Here is a 17,301-nt window from a genome sequence, read left to right on the forward strand (position 1 = left end):
AAAAATCCCATTAACAGTTCATTAAGTATTTTTTTCCTGAATAATCAGCAGTTAAGCAATCATTAATTAGATATCTAACTCATCAAGAATTTGGACCCCTTCAGATGTGGTATCTATTGTGACTGAAACCATAAAGGTACACTGTCTCCAGCAAGACTTAAAACACAAGGAGAATATAATGATGTTTTCATAATTTAAACTTTTTAGCTGGTATCTTCTTAATCAAGCTGCATTTTACATCTAGTTGTGTTCACTAATATAGCTTACAGTACTGACATTGCCAGTTTACATATGGTAATGCCAATAATTTTGTTTCATGAACAATGTGGAGGTGGGAGATGCAGGGAAGAAAAAAAAAAAGAAAAGTGAAGATTTAATAAAAAAGAATAGCCAAAAGAAGTCTTCTACAAATGTAATTTTTTAAAAAATAGTTGTTTGGCAACTGATACAAGTATATTTAAAATGCCTAAAGTCTTTACAAATTAGAAATAAATAGTCTAATTATTTAAAATTAATTATTAAAAGGAATAAAGGGAAAGCAGTGATAAACCTTTCAATAAATGACAAGGAAACATATATAAATGAAATACAAAGAGACTACATAAAGCTTGACTTTGGACTTTGGTTTTAATACAGTAAAGTTTTTGTTGTTTTTTTTACAACATCTGGGAAAGCAGAACCAAAAGTGTATTAGATAAATCAGCTATTCTGATAGATGGTATTAGCTACCATGTGATCTGGAAATTTATTATCTGCTTATCACAAATGCCAAATTTGCCAAATGGTATAGATTTATAATTCAGGCAGGTATGGCAGTTTTTATTTTAAAGCATTACGTCACAACTTAAACAAAAATGTAAATTTATACTTTTCCTCCATTTATTTGTTTCAACTTCTCATGCATTTTGATATCCACATAATAGGTTTTACTGACAGATCAAGGAGCATGACTATGGAATGATTTTATACGTCTGTGTGTGTGCAAGCAAATAAAACAAAAATTTAAGCAGCTCATATTAATAGTAGGGAAATTAATATTTTCAGATATTGCATGTAAGTTTATGAATGGAAAAATCAGGTACTGAAAGTTAATTTCTGTTTCCAAATGGTTTCAGGTATGCCATAGCTAGCCAAAATGTTTCTGATTAAAAGTCCACTTATTCTCAAAATGCAATAGATCATGTTGTGATAGTTATGCTTATGCAATTCTATTGCTTCATGTACAGTTAAGTTATATAAAGAACAAGAACATATTGATATCTCATTTGGATTAAGCTTTTTAAAAGGTATACCTAGTTGTACCTTAGTTAAGACATAGGAAAAACAGTTTTGTGGCTAAATGACAGATTTTGGAAACAAAGATCAGTTTACAGCTTCTCACATCAGATGAAAGAATGAACTCTGTGACTGTGTTGTAGACAAGAGGGAGGTATTGCTATAAAGATGGTACCATGATGTTACAAGTATTGACACTTACAGAAGATTGTAAACTTGTTCTGCTCCAGAAATACAAGTGGTCATCGCTATTAATCACACTACTATGGAAATGAAAGTAAAGGTAAAGCAATATATACTAGAGAAATACAACACAATTTAATTTTCTACAGTGGTATCTACTGTTATTTTAGGACTCCTGATCACAAAATGGTAACTCGGCAAAAAGAAATCAAAATCTTGTTCATGAACAAAGAGGAGGCACACAGTATGTTTAAGTAAAGCCAAGAATTAATTGTTGCTATAATAGAGATCTTAACAGATAAATTCAACAAAAAATATTAGCATACATTTAATGATTAGAGAAAAAGAATAATTCATACAGAAGTCTCAATATTTACTATGTATGGTGTATTTTATTTGTATTAGGGATTGTTTTTTCCTTTTCTCCGTTACTCTAGAGCCAATTTTGTCCACTATATTTCTTGACCTGTGGTGAGTGGTTTATATCTGCACAGTATAGCTCCTGAAAATAAATAAATATGTCATTCTGATGTAATAACAAGTTGCTATAAATATCTGAATACAATTATGGTTGTACTTTTCAAAGATAAACAAAATTAAACTAGCCATAGAGACCTGGACAATAAATTGCTGTCATAGAAATGAAGTAAAACAAGGCTTCAACTCTTCACAAGAAAAGTTCAGACAAGGAAAACCCAACAAACACCAGTCCTTAGGTCTTGAAAGTTCAGTGCAGATGTCGTGGGTTGTTACTAGAATGGCAATACTGAATTACAAGAATTACTATCTGATTACAAGATAGTGGGGAACCAGGGTAGAGCAGCGAAGTCTTTTGTAATGGAGAGTTACTCTCAGAGACTGACTGGGCATTCTGGTGGTAGTTGTGTGTATTGAGACTTAGTAATATTAAGGTGTATTTAAGCATACTATGCATATAAGAAAACATTCACAGTATAAACTAATGAGTGGTTCAATGATATTTGTCTCGCAGCATATATTAAATGGGTGTAAGGTTTTGTATGTCACAGCTAAAGGATGACAGCAAATATTTATTTCTCAGAAAGGAGTCTATGTAAACTATTTTGGAATGATCACTGCATTGTAAAAAATGAACAACCTCCCAAAATTAGTGCAGCTGTTAAACGTATTTGTCTGTCTCTATGCATTACTTGACTATGTGTTAGTTTATATTGACTATGTGGGATTTTTATTTGTACACGTAGGAAAAACTATTGTGTTTGCTGATACTAATTAGTTATCTTCTGAAGTCCAAAATTTCTGTCTGCTAAGTGTATCTGAAAATCTGTTGCATGTAATATTACACTTTTAGTGTCCATGTCTCTAGTGAACACTGACACAGTTTGCCCAAAGGAATGGAGATCTCAGTGGGAATGAGGTGGCGTGTGTTTTTCAAGGCTTTAATGTTCAAAATCCAATTACACGTCCACAATGGGTTTGAGTTACATCTTTTCATCTACAGTTACATTTTTTAACAGACCTGTAATCATCTGTGCCTTAAGTGCCTGTCATGCATGTTTCTATTTCAGCTCATCTGAGTGTCAATCTCTTCCAAGATGTAGATGATCTGTATTTTGCATCAATAGGTGATGCATCGTGAGCAGAGCAGGAAATTGTCATTCCTCTTGATGCACTCCATGTTAAATATCAGTCATAAAAAAACTGTGAGATGTTGAAATAATTGGAAGAAGGTGGGTGTGAAACCCAATAATGTAATCAAATTTTCTTTTTATCATCTCATTAAATTTTGAATGAAAAATTTGATTCTATGTGATCTGCAATCTCATTCAGATGGATTTTCTTTCTAGTTTTTTTGGATTTTTAAGTATGTAGGGGTACATCTGAGTTCATAATTTTGTGCTTAATTTGGTTTTGCAAAGTTCTGTGATTTCATGTAACTGAAATAATAATAAAACTCTTTGTACTATGAATATTAAACATTTTGTGACCAGGAAATAAAAAGACGAAAGATTATTTGTAATTGAGAGCATGTGAATGGAGCATCAGAGGATCTAAATATCTTTTGGTTTGCTCTTTATCACTATGATTCATAGAACATTTCAACTATTTTTGTAGAAAGGTTTGTGTGGTGGAGAGAGCCCTTTGCTTCACATATTGAAGCAATTTTGTTTAATTTGTACTTAAAATACATATTTAATGAGAATAGAAAACAGAGTTGTATAAAATCCAAATTAATTTTTTAGTTCTAATTTTCAAAATTGTACTCATTGTTTCACTGTGAAACAATTTGTGAAACCTGATGTAATATTCAACAAGTGTCTTCTTCCTGAAATTATTGTAGAACTTCTCTCCTTTCATATTTTTATTTAAAGGTGCATAGGCCTGGAGTCTTAAGTAAGGTTCTTTTCTTAATTTTGATTCATGGCAGAATTGGACAGTTCACATCATAGATCTTTTATTATTCCTTTAGTTATTTAAGAGTGTCCTTCCCTCAGGAGGAGAAGTGGAGAGGGAGATGTGAGCTCTTCTCCCTGGGATTCAGGGATAAGACTTGTGGGAATGGTTCAAAGTTGTTTCAGGGGAGGTTTAGACTGGACATCAGGAAGCATTTATTTTCCAAGAAGGTGGTCAAACAGTGGAATAGGATTCCTAGAGTGGTCCTGGAGTATTCCCCAAGCCTGTCAGTGTTTAAGAGGGTTTGAAAAATGCCCTTAATAATAAAAGTTACATTTAGGTCAGCCCTGAAGTGGTCAGGCTTTCTATTCCTATTCTATTCTATTCTATTCTATTCTATTCTATTCTATTCTATTCTATTCTATTCTATTCTATTCTATTCTATTCTATTCTATTCTATTCTATTCTATTCTATTCTATTCATTTCTATTCTATTCATTTCTATTCTATTCTATCTTATCCTATCCTATTCTACTCTACCCTATCCTATCCTATCCTATCCTATCCTATCCTATCCTATCCTATCCTATCCTATCCTATCCTATCCTATCCTACTTTTATTATTCTACATTTATCTACTCTACACTGTCCTATTCTACCCTAGCCTATGCCTGATAGTGAACTCCATATTACATGTATTGCTGTAAGTTCTTGTCTTAAGGCAAAAAAGGTCACCAATATATTGCTAAACACAGAAGATGTCAAAACTTATTCCACTTTAAATTTTATTTTATCTTGCTCAAGTTACATTTTTCATTTTAATTTCATGTTTTAAAGACAATACGATTTCTTGGTCAAATATTCAAAAGTGGTTCTAGCCTTCAGGAATATTTTGTGATTTGCTTTTGTTCTAAAGTGCTAGGACACAGTTTTATTATGTTTTCTCAAGCTCTTTGATATAATGCTGTTATTGTTGCTCAAGATAAATAAACTTTTTTGAATATGATTTATCAAAATACTTCCTCCTAGCCTCCAAAACTGCATTGCAAAGTCTTATTCTTCATCTCTTTGAGATAAAATTATATAATCCCAGTGTCAGAATTTATGCTAAATATAAAAATGCATGCAGTACTTATGCTTTGTTATAGAAGCAAAAGAATAAATTGCAGGAACATCAGAAAACTGGGGTTTTAATTAGCTGAAAAAGGAAATATATATAACTCCACCTAAGGCTTTTTCAGTTGCATATATCATTGACATTCAAGTCAATGTATGTTGTTGTATCTTAAAAGCTACTTAATTTGGTCACTGGCCCAGCTTGTCTGAAGTACGGTTTACATTGTATTTAATTTTCTATTAAAAAATATGCACATCTTTGGAAGCAAACTAGTATTTAAACTTGGTCCAAACTCCATCTTTATAGATATTTTTCATTTTTTTCCCTACTGTTTTATTGATAGCACAGTTTGCTACTCTGGAGTAAATGATTTATATGTTTTACACTGATTTAAAAGTAAGTCATATAATACTGCAGAGGGAAAATTGCATGTATCTTTAACTACTATTCTCTTTATATTTTAATGGCATTTTTACATAATCTCCTCATTGAATATTCATTACAGATGATGTCTTAGCAAACTGACAGAAACTGTTCTGTTTACCCATTTATTATTTGAATTAGAGCCAAATAATATCTTCTGCCCAAATATGTTTTTATGGGGCACTATGACTTGCATATTCGAGCAGATTGCTATATGGTTTAGATTCTAATGACCAGAGATCACCTTCACTGATTCTGGTATATTTTATATCAGGTCAAGAGCAATGCAGGTCAATAACAGCTCTACTCAAGTGCTTATAAATGCAAAGACATAAAATCAAGGCAGACTATAAAAGAATCAGGCCTGGAATCATTAAAGTCAATCATATTTACCATTTCCTCTTAATACATACAAACCTCATGGCACAGGATGAAAATAAATACATTCATTATCACTGAGATGTTAGGGACATTTTCAACATAAGTATGGATTTGAGAAAGTACATTCAGGTGTGGGAGATTAGATTTTAAAGCCAAGGCAGGTAGGCTTATTAGCAAAAAGATTAAATATGTAATTAGGTTTTGTGTTGTGCTTCTTATTTTTGGAAATATAAACCATGAGAAGCATTGCAGAACAAAGTTCAAAATGTATGTGCTGTCATTACTATCATTATTTTTATGGCTTTTGGAAGAAAGAGTTTTGTTTTCTCAGTAAGATCACTGAGAAGATTAATATTTACTATAGATGAATGCAAATATCTTCATAAGTAATTTTATTAGAAGCAATTTAATGTTTCAGTTGTCCTATGTAGTTGTGGTGGGTTGATCTTGTCTGGCTGCCAAGTGCCCACCAAGCTGCTTTCTTTCTCCTCTTCCTCATCAGGACGGGGGGAAAAGAAGATGAAAAAGGTCAAGGAAAAGGACAGGGAGATTGCTCACCAACTAGGCAAAATAGATTCAACTTTGGGAAGATTAGTTTAGAGACAATTAAAAACAGAGTAGGATGGTGAGAAACGACAATAAAAACTTTTTCTCAAACTCTTGTGCATCATTCCTGACTGAATGGTGAAAGGGTCTGGGGAATATGGGCTCAGTCAATTCATTAACAGCTCCCCTCTGCCACTTCTTTCTTCACACTTGTGCCTTGTTTTGTTGCAGTGTCCCTCTTTTGGGATAGAAGTCATTCATAAACTGCTCGAATGTGGGTACATCGCACAGGCTGCAGTTTATGGCTTCATTCATTTTTATTTTTTCATGTAAAAATGTAATTGTATAAAAGTTATAAATAAAAATTATATAAAGCTTGTTGTCTTATGCTGAGATTCTTATTACTTCCTCTACTGCAGGTTGAATTAAATTTTAGTTTATTAAAACAGTAATAATAATAATAATAATAATAATAATAATAATAATAATAATGTAGATAACTATTCAGAAAAAAAAAATTGTTTTTTATTTCAAAAGTACACTTGAGCTAATAAGGCATGTAATTGTATATTTTAAAAATAGAGTAGGAAGAAAAGCTTAGAAGAAAATGCAACTTTCAAAGTCAGTTTAAGTTAATATGTTAATATGAATGACAAAATTTCATATTCATAACTGCTTCTTATTCATAATACAAACACAGGGAAAATTTATTTTCATGTTTTTATTCAGCATGAAGTTAACCTCAATGTATTTAAAGTTTGTAGTGTACAACATTATCTAAAAACAGTCCAAATTTATGTAAAATCTTGGTGTCCTGACAATTCAATGTCCATGTAACATTACTGAGATTTTATTACAGGGATATATATACATTCACAGTTCCCTCATTCTCATCATGTCTATAAATATTTTGTATGTATAAATGTGAATATAAGCAGTTTATAGGTTGTGGCATTTTAATTTAATGCTTCTATATGAAGCATGTGTTTTCTCGTTAGATCTAACACTTCAGTAGACCAAAGATACAATGAGCTTGTCCATCCTCAAGTATCTGTTACTGTATGAGATGCTCAGGTATTCAAGATTCTACAAGCAAGGCTGACGTGTATGACACAGGAAAATCCATATCCCTCTAGAGAGGCAGTTAGACAAGATGCAAAGACATCCTATATGACAGGAAATATCTGAGTGTGGACATCTGAATCTAGTCCAAAGAAACACTATATGCTGACACACTGCTTAGTTTTCCTCTTAAAATTCATTTCCATAAATAAAACCTTCCATTAGCACAGGAACATATCTGCTTTACCAGAGTTTCTAACTTGGCTGAGTATGGCTCAGACCTTTCCAGTTTCTATTTTAAATAGCATTAAATAGTAGTTGTATACATTTCTAGCGAATTAATTTAACTGTCACATTGTATTTTTCTGAGGCATTTCCTTCTATAAAGATTCTGGCATCTCCTTGTACCTCTGGAGGCTTTCCAGTATTCACTTCAATCGCCTTTTTGTACCATACAGTGTGATGGCAAGATCTGTCACCCTTCTAAATGAAATAGTTTGTGTACTTGGAACTATTACACCATAATAACAAGAAACCAACAAGTTTAAGTACTCCTCCTAGACAACAGGTGTTTATGGACCTTTTTGCTACTGGTTACTAGTGCAGGAAACTAGCTTTAAAATAAGTTTCAGAATGTTAGAATGCATGAAATAAAAGATTTACCTGACACGTTCAACCAAAAATAATATCGGACTTGGAACCACTTTGTTTGTATGGGTTTCCCATAGTCAATTTTTTGTTTATGGTCATGAATGCAAATCTACTTTATTGTTTTGTTAATTTTATCTCCTGGACATTCCACTGACTCACATGTCTTTACAAAGGTATTTGAATTCCCTCAGTGAATATTATACAATGATATTTGAGTTGGGACACAAAAAGTTAATTAGTGGTTTTTTTAAGTTTTTTGAAATTTGAATATTTGCCATATTTGGTTCATGTATCACATGAAATTTAAGAAGAATTAAAATGTAAAAAAACTATTGAGGAATTATGCTGTTAAATAAGTAATATTCAAGGACTTGAAATTAATTGCTTTAAAGACTACACAATAATAAGGCTGAGATTTAACACTTTAGATTCCCACATAGGGCTCTGTCTAGAGAATAGTTTGTGTATAGATGATATGCACCCTTGATATTTAAACACTTCTTCGTGTAGACGGTTATTTCATGTGCTCTATCAAGCTTCATATGCAGTTTGAATTAATTAATAAAACTAACCTACTCTTTTAAGACTTTAGGAAGAAAGACAGCAGTCAAATGGAGTAAACAAAGTGTTTCTCCTGCTTAAATTTCTGAGGGGATAAAACAAGTGCTCATTTAATAAGTGATATTCTCAGCCTTTATTTTTATTAAAGTCAGAGTTTTTATCTGGTAATTAATGTGTTCTTAGTTTGTGTGTAATTTGTTTTTAACAAATGTAAGCTGGCGCTTTTAATATTCAAATTTAAAGAACAGTATTTTCAGGCCTGGTTTTGAACAACAAATCTGAAAGTATTTCTTTAAAAGGTTTTGGAAAATATTTTCAATGATACAATTAGCACATTTAGAATTATTTTCGTGAATGACAAGTAATTAGATGCATGCTTTTTTTGACTTCTTTTCCATTGTTCAGTTCAAAAAATTGAATGGCATAGTGTTTCTTTAAAACTTGTCTTTCCATATTTGTTTCCTACTGACAGTTGGAGCAGCAGCAGGAGCAAAAAATGAAAGCCATATATTTGGCATTTTCCTTTGGCAGAAAATGAGAAATAGATCATCCTACTATATCAGAGAGTTGTCTAAAATTGTCCAGAAGTGATAAATTCCAAACTTTTAGTGTGAACATATGAATAATGATCTCCTCTTGTGATTCTGCTTTTCATTATTTTAATTTTCTTTCAAACCTAAATCAAATTGATTGATAATTCATTAAAAATATGGCTCACATAAATGTGAAACATTCATTGGACTAAAACTTAAATTTTAATACTGCATAATATTCTGTGTACTTAGAAATGGCAACATATTTATATACATATCAAACAAACTGAAAAGAGAAGAAGGAAAATATTTCAATGGTTAAGATGGTAAAATGAAATGCAGCATGATGTTTAGGCACTGTAGCTGAAGATTAAAATCTAACTTGGCAACAAGCTGCTTCTCTGACTGAGTAACAGATTGTGGCAGCTCTGTTAACTCTGAAATCATCATAATGGGATTTTTTTTAATGTCTCCCTCTACAGAAGAAACAAAACTATGCTTAAAAATGTGCTCATTCCCTTACTGTGGCTGTATTTAAATTCCTTAAGTAGATGATTAGCTATAGATCTATTTTACATAATAACAGCTACCACTAAAAATGGCCTTCATATTATCAAGAATTTTATTATTGTCATTTTTGCAAATAATCCTCTATTTTTATAGGTTGTTTCCAGTCACTGTATGTCCATCCTTTTTATCTATATATCAGAAAGTTACTCCCTATTGGAGGAGTCTAAGATTAGTATCAAATCACTTTGTAACTTTTACTACATAAACGTAGTTAAAGTTACTTGCTGATTTTTCTTAAGATTGTTCTTATTGTTTTCTTCCAAAGATCTCAGATTATTTGGCCTTAATTAACTTGCTGAGGAAGAGCTATGTTGGATCTGGCAAGTACATTCAAAATGATCTATGTTATCAATGGCAATCCAAAGAAAGAAAAGCTGTGGGGAAAAAGACAATCTGTGTTTATTTACCTGAGAAATTTCCCAGGCTTGGGAGTCACCTGATAATAGTCATTATAAAACAAACCATTGGATTTTCGTATTATTATTTTGTTTTTGTGATTTTAATTTTTTCCTCCTTTTTTCAAAACAACATCAGCATTTTTTGTTTTACATTATTACTATTATATGATATATTATTACTGTTATTTCCTTCTTATCTTTGTTTAATTTCTACCAAGTGTGATTATTAAGTTAATTTTCAAGTCATTAGTGAAGGCTAAAAAGAAAATAAATTCCTGAGAATGAGGAACATAAATGTCAATATTGAAAAATAAGCAAATTTCTTTTTATAATTGCTTTTTAAGTAACTGCAATTGTTGGATAATGGTAGTACCAAAAGCCTTCAACATTTCCTTAAAATAATGAACAGAATAATCTAGGTGTTTTTAATAAATTTGTAGTCATTCAACAAAAACTGGCCGTATTAAAATTTTACAGGACAGGTCCTTGTATTGCCATCAATTTTATTTTGTCTGGTTGGAGGCTATTTTGACCTGGTAGTTACAAGTTATTAATTTTGCGTCTTATTACCTATGCCAAATTATGAATAATATGACTGGGATAAATGGTTTACCTTTCTAAGGGCTTTGAGGGGAAATAAATAACTTGATTTACAAAGGAATATGAAAAAACACGCTATGCCATCTTTCATAATTAATCATCCATAAAATTTGTGCATTAGATTTGCCTAGTTTTATTACAATTTGCAGTCAGTTTTTTGTGCTTCCTTTTCCTCTGGATTTTGGCCATAATTACATTGCCTCTTAAAACTTCAAGAGATATCACTGTAGGAGGGGTGGGCTCAGGAAAGAGCAAAGTTTTGAGAATTTTAAGGATTACTGGATTCTTCTATGTGTTCTCTAATACTGACGACATCTTTTTGACATTGTTTCTATATTATGTTTTTCTTTAAGTGAAATAGGTGCTCCAAACCTTGGTTTAAAGTCCTGCTTTAAAATCTGCTCCATTCTTCTAAAAATTTAAAAAAAAAAAATGTTTAGAAATCCAAAAGACCATAGCAGTACTTCTATGTTTGTGTCTATAGAATTGCTTTCTTATGCTTTCAAATCCCTTTAAGCATAAGGTGACCATAAAAGAAATAACAGAAGAAAAAAAATTGAATATTTTTGTTACTTTCAATGTTTATATAGCAGCAGGGAGAAGATGTAAAGTATGAAAATACTGTTACATTTTAAGGAAAATACTGTTACATTAAATACTGTTATATTTGTCAATGAAATGGAATAACCTATGACAATTGCAAAACAGCTTTCATAAAAAGACCTTATAACTAACACATTTTCTTTTTATTAATTTAAAATTTCTAATCATAGATGCTCAGGACTGTTTTATTTTCTTAATGTATGGTACTGTAGTTTTACTCAGGCAACAAACTGACTCACTGTATTTTCTCATCTCTAAGAGATGTTCCTTCAAGCAGGTCCTCTTTTTTTGTTGTGGGTTGTTTTTTTTTGTTTTGTTTTGTTTTGTTTTTCTCTTGTTTTGTTGGTTTGAGTGTGGTTTTTGTGGGATTTTTTGTTTTATTTGGTTTCATTTTTTGAGGGAGGATAAGATACATTTCTACTAGTACATTTATGCTGTTTTGAAGTAGTTGGCTTGATCTGCTTGTAAATATAACAGATATCTTAGGAGGAGATTTCATTTTCTCTTGTATCTTAAAACACTGCTCTCACTTTTTACTTTCTATTTACTCTATTTAATGCATACATTTATAATATATATACATGACAGTAAAATAGGCCTTCTTAGTAATGAAAAGAACGTGTACACCCAGATGTTTTGGAGATGTAGCATTGCCATGTGCCCTACTGCTTCCTCCTGGCAGAATGTCAGGCATTTCCTAAAACTCTGGTGCTGCCTTTATCCATTGCTTGCAACAGCAATTATGCCAGAAGAAATACAAATTATGGAAGTATCTAGGATAAAGGAAAATGTTTCAAATGAAGAACTAATTATGACAAATTCACTTGCAGAACTTTCATATAAAGTACCTTCGTAGGTATCTCCGATTTTTAAGCTTTTTCTTCTTTACTGTTTTCGCAGTCTAAATATCTAACAAGAAGTAATCATTCTGAATTGCTTATAAGGAAATTTTGTCTCATACCTTTCAGAAAGCAAATAGGATCATTCTTCTGTAAGAAGAATGCAACTGATCATCCAGAAATAAATATAATATGTTTGGAAGCTATTTTCATGTTTCCAGTTTTTCTAAATGAAAATTAATTCTTTTCTTCATTTAATCTGTTCCTATTAAGCATATGTAAATGGTGATGGTCAAATTAGTATTACTGGAGATTTTAATTGCAAAACAAAATTGAATCTGGATAAGCACCTCAGAGCTGCTTTATTCCTCTCCTGGTATAGAAATCAATATTGTTTGACCACTATATTGTGGTATATTTGATATTTTTCAATCCTCATAAGTTTTTCGTATGCTGTACTCATATCTATATCTGTACGAAACTGTTGTGCAATCTGCCATCTAACAAATCTTAAAAATTCTTCTGATGATTCAAAGCTTTATCTACAGACAAATTTTAACCAAATATATATGGGCAAATATTAGTCTCCCATAGTCATCAAAACTCCCATATATTCATTAGAAACAGTAATTCTAAATGGCAGTTTGCTCCACCTTAAGACAGGTTATATGACTTGCATCAGTTTCACTTAAGTGCTTGGTAAAATTTTGGAGGAGATTATTCTGGGAATTATTGACAAACACCTGCAGGACAACACAATGGTCACAGCAAGCAGTTCTTCATGATGGGAAGGCCCTGCTTGACATACTTAATTTCCTTTTACAATAGAGTAACCCACCTAGTTGAGCAAGGGGACCCAGCTGATGTGATCTTTTTGGATTTCAGTACATTTTTTAATACTGTGTCTCACAGGATCCTTCTGGACAAAATGTCCAGCACTCAGCTGGATAAACACATCATGTGATGGGTGAGCAACTGGGTCATGTGTCAGGCACAAAGGGTGATGGTGACTGGGGTGACACCAGACTGGACACCTGTCACTAGTGGGGTCCCACAGGGCTCCAACCTTAGCCCAGTTCTCTCCCACAATGACTGGGATGCAGGACTAGAAGGAATACTGAAAGTTTGCAGATGATACAAAATTGGAAGGAGCTGTTGACTTTCTTGAAGGCAGGGAGGCCCTTCAAAAGGACCTCAATAAATAAGAGTATTGAACAATCCCCAACCATAGGAAGTTCATCTTGCCATAGGTTGGCCAAGTGCTGGATTCTATACCTGGGATAGAGCAATGTGTAAGGGAATGAATGCTTTGGAAATGGACTTGGGGGCCCTGGTCCGTGGCAAGCTAAAAATGAGTGAGCAGTTGGCATCTAGGAGGGCCAACCCTGTCCTGGGGGCATCAGGCACAGCATCACCAGCCAGGCAAGGGAGGGATTGTCCTGCTCTGCTCTGAGCTGGGGCAGCCTCACATCCAGTGCTGGGAGCAGTTCTGGGCACTACAATATAAAAAGGGCATTAAATTATTAGAGAATGTGCAAAAGACAGCAACAAAGATGGTTATGGACCTTGAGGTGAAGCTGTATGAGGAGGGGTCTGTTCAGCCTGGAGGAGACTGAGGGGAGACCTCAGTGCAGTTACAGCTTCTTGTGAGGGGAAGAGGAGGGACAGACCCTGATCTCTGCTCTGTGGTGACAGTGACAGGACCTGAGGGAATGGCCTGAAGCTGTGCCAAGGGAGGTTTAGGTTGGATATCAGGAAAAGGTTCTTCACCCAGGGGTGCTTGGGCACTGGAACAGCTCCCCATGGCAGTGGTCACAGCAACAAACCTCAGGCACATGGTGTGACTCTTGGGCTGTCTTGTGCAGGGCCATGAACAGGACTTTGTGGTCCTTGTGGATTTTTTCCATCTCAGAAAATGTTATGACAGAAAAGTGTGATTTTCTGTTCCACTGACTGTGAAAAGATTAATGATTACACTGGGTGCTTACTGTTTGTGTGTTAAAATTTAGTTTTTATGAGTCAGATTGAAGGAATTTAAGTGAGTTCTTTTAACTCTCAACAATTTGAAGGTCTTTCCAAAAATGTTATGTTAACATAGAATAACAATTATCATGTAAATGAAGATAACAAGATTTTGTTTAATAGTTTGTAATATATATTCACAATGTTTCTCCCATAAAGGAGTGTTTCTTGTCACATTTCCTATATGCTTGGCCAGAAGCTTAAAACTTTCATTTATAGTTTATATTCAATTACTTTTTTTTCCCTAACTTATTTTAGTATTAAGGAGGTGAACATTCATGTTTGCTTTTAAATTGTTGTGTAAATGAATTTGTGAGTCAAACCAAATGTATTATTTGGAGTTGAACCAAATATATTATTTAAATAATACATTACCGTATATTTTCATGGATTATTCTATCAGGTTTCCTCCTCCATATGAAATAATAATTGCATTAAAACCCTTACAATTATTTTTCTTTCCAGGAACAACTCTCTTTTGGTGCTTTTACATATTTTTGTGCTTCTACATATTTTTGCTTCATTTTTGCTTTATTAGTCTTGATTTTATAATGAAATTTTTCATGTTAACCACTGATATAATCTAGGAATACTAGAAGGTACATCAGGAGAAGATGGAAATATATATTGTTTTATCTACAGCATATTGCCTGAAAATCTTATGATTATTGAAACAATGAATAACCAAGGCATGAGACCCAGTGAAAGGCAGATCCAAACTTATCTCCTTTTAGGTGACCCCCCAGTGGATGATGGAAAGGCTGTGGATTTTGTCTGCCTGTAGGCTTTTCTTTGGGTTACAAACAAAAGCAACATAGTGCAATGTAAAGATCACCTGCTCTTGGTGTGTGGTGTAAGTTCCTCTCCACAGTTCATTGTACTAGGCTTTTCCAGTTTCAACACAGAAATTAGATGGTCCAGCTTTCTTTTTTAATACTGGGAAAGTATAGACAACTAGCTTAGCTTGGATGGTGCTTTTTTACAGGGGTAAAATTTGATCAAGATGAATTCTGTCTTGATGATCACATAGAAATAAACTTAAGTGGAAGGAAAGCATAGTTTTTTCATGTGTTTCTTCTAAAAAAGCAGTATAACAAGGCTTATTCTGAAAGCTCAAATCGGACCCAAATGTTGTTTCTATGCATAAAACAGAAGAAAAATTAACTGTGTTACATGCAATTGCTGATGTTGTTTGAGAGCTTACCCAGGAATATCTCCAAAAGTTAGTATAATTTTGTGGAAAATAACTGACTCTATATATTTTCGTGCCAAGTTTGCAGAAACCTTTGTATCAAATTACAGAAAGGTAAAATGTCCTGATATATGTGTACGTATATATCAGCTGCAACTACTCTCCAATACTGAATTTTAAAATTGCTTGCCTTAGAATTTTTATTTTATACAAAACTAAGTCAATTTTTATACTTTATCTTTAAAAATTACATTTTTGTAAATAGCTTTTCAAAGAATTCTGAGAGATACATGTGTAATTTTCTTGGCAATTTATGAGTAGACACTATATGGAATCACACTTTAATGTTAGTAATTTATGCAAGGAAATTTGTGGTTTTGAATTTTTGTGAACCAGCCTCCTCCATCTTTTTGTGAATTGGTAGTTCATATGTTCTGCCTTGTTACTATATAATTTAATAGATAAGAATGTTTTAATATACTTCCAATACTTGCTATACAATTTTCATATAGCTAGTACAGTTGTGAAAAAAAAAATTCTTTGTTCAATAATGAATAATTATAATTTAGTTAATGGTGACTGGCATCTTTGCATTTTAGTATGTGATTCTTCCAAAGCATTATGGCAGTGACTTGCTCCTAAGTATCAGAAAACAGAAGTTTCTGCACTTTGCTCTTTCTAGGTATCTTTCAAGAATAAAAGACTAACTGAAATAACTATTGCTTCATTATTTGATTTATAGTATGCAAATAATTCAAGAATGGAACAGTTAGATAACATGGAAATGTTTTGAAGTAACTGAGTTATTTAATTTTAATAGGTCATAAAGCTTGCTTTTGAAGAGTTTGAACTGGAAAGAGGCTATGATACTCTTACTGTTGGAGATGCTGGGAAAGTGGGTGATACCAGAACAGTGCTGTATGTGTAAGTATACAACTTCAAAAATTTTCCTTGGAAATTGGCTGTCATGTTGTATCTTCCAGGCCAGGATATATCTACTTAAATTTGAAATTTTAGTGTATGGAATTTGATAATTAATGTAAGTTTAAAATTTAAGTACAGTCAAAGGAGATTTTTCATTAAAAAGTTCACCCCAAATCCTTAGTAGCATCTTTATAGGTTTAAATATTAGGGACTAAAAACTGCAAATTGATTTTTTTAAAAGAAAAATAAAAGGCTTCCTTTAAAAAACAAGAATTACCTGTATAACTATAGTTAGGGAAAATTAAGGAAAAGTTAAACAATTAAGGGAATAAAAAATAAAATGCTTGGATTTCAGCGAACAGAAAATACAAGTTGCTTAAAAAAGTAAAGGCATTGATTGATCTCAAAATTTGAGTATTCGAAACTGGATTTGTGCATAAAATTTTACTGAAAAGGCATATCTCACTTTTCAGTCAATTTAAAAAGCTTTATGGAATAATAGAATAGAATATAATGTCATATATTGACAGCATTGGAATTTAGATAAATTTGAAAGAAAATTTCAGACTAGATAGCTACTCTTGATATACAGCTCTTCAATACCGTCTGGACTAATGGAATTAATAGAACCCTGTACAGGTTAATTAATCTCATCTACCTTAACCATCCCTTTTTTTGCATACTCTCATTTTTTCCTACTGCATAATGAGAGCTTTTAGAGGGTTGTCACATGAATCCTAGTCACAAACAGAAAACAAAATTACAGATTTGATAAATTATCAATGACTAAATAAGGCAAACTAGCAGAATTTATGTCATAATAACGTTACTTGATGTAGTAACAGTAAAAATCTGTTGGATAAAAACAATAGTGAACACATTTGATAAAAAAAATCCACCATAATTTTATACTTTAAGGGGGCTTTAATCCATATAAATAATTGCCATGTTTCCTTTACTTAATTATAGCAGATGAGTGCTCTTAACACCCATACATTTTTATTTTAAATAAATTACAATATTTTTGCAGGCACAAATCTGAGGACAA

At 32.4% G+C, this 17,301-nt stretch overlaps 1 protein-coding gene across 2 annotated transcripts in view; it reads left to right on the forward strand.

Annotated features, from left to right (window-relative positions):
• The window catches only part of CSMD1 (CUB and Sushi multiple domains 1), a 1,072,714-nt gene that overhangs the window by 764,613 nt on the left and 290,800 nt on the right, over window positions 1-17,301 (forward strand). For both annotated transcript variants that reach the window (XM_014869526.2, XM_088162298.1), the window contains exon 11: window positions 16,150-16,253. In XM_014869526.2, the coding sequence (XP_014725012.1) occupies window positions 16,150-16,253 (104 nt within the window). The remainder of the gene's footprint in view (window positions 1-16,149; window positions 16,254-17,301) is intronic.

Source organism: Sturnus vulgaris, chromosome 3 (assembly GCF_052056855.1).
Source record: "Sturnus vulgaris isolate bStuVul1 chromosome 3, bStuVul1.hap1, whole genome shotgun sequence".
NCBI lineage: Eukaryota > Metazoa > Chordata > Aves > Passeriformes > Sturnidae > Sturnus > Sturnus vulgaris.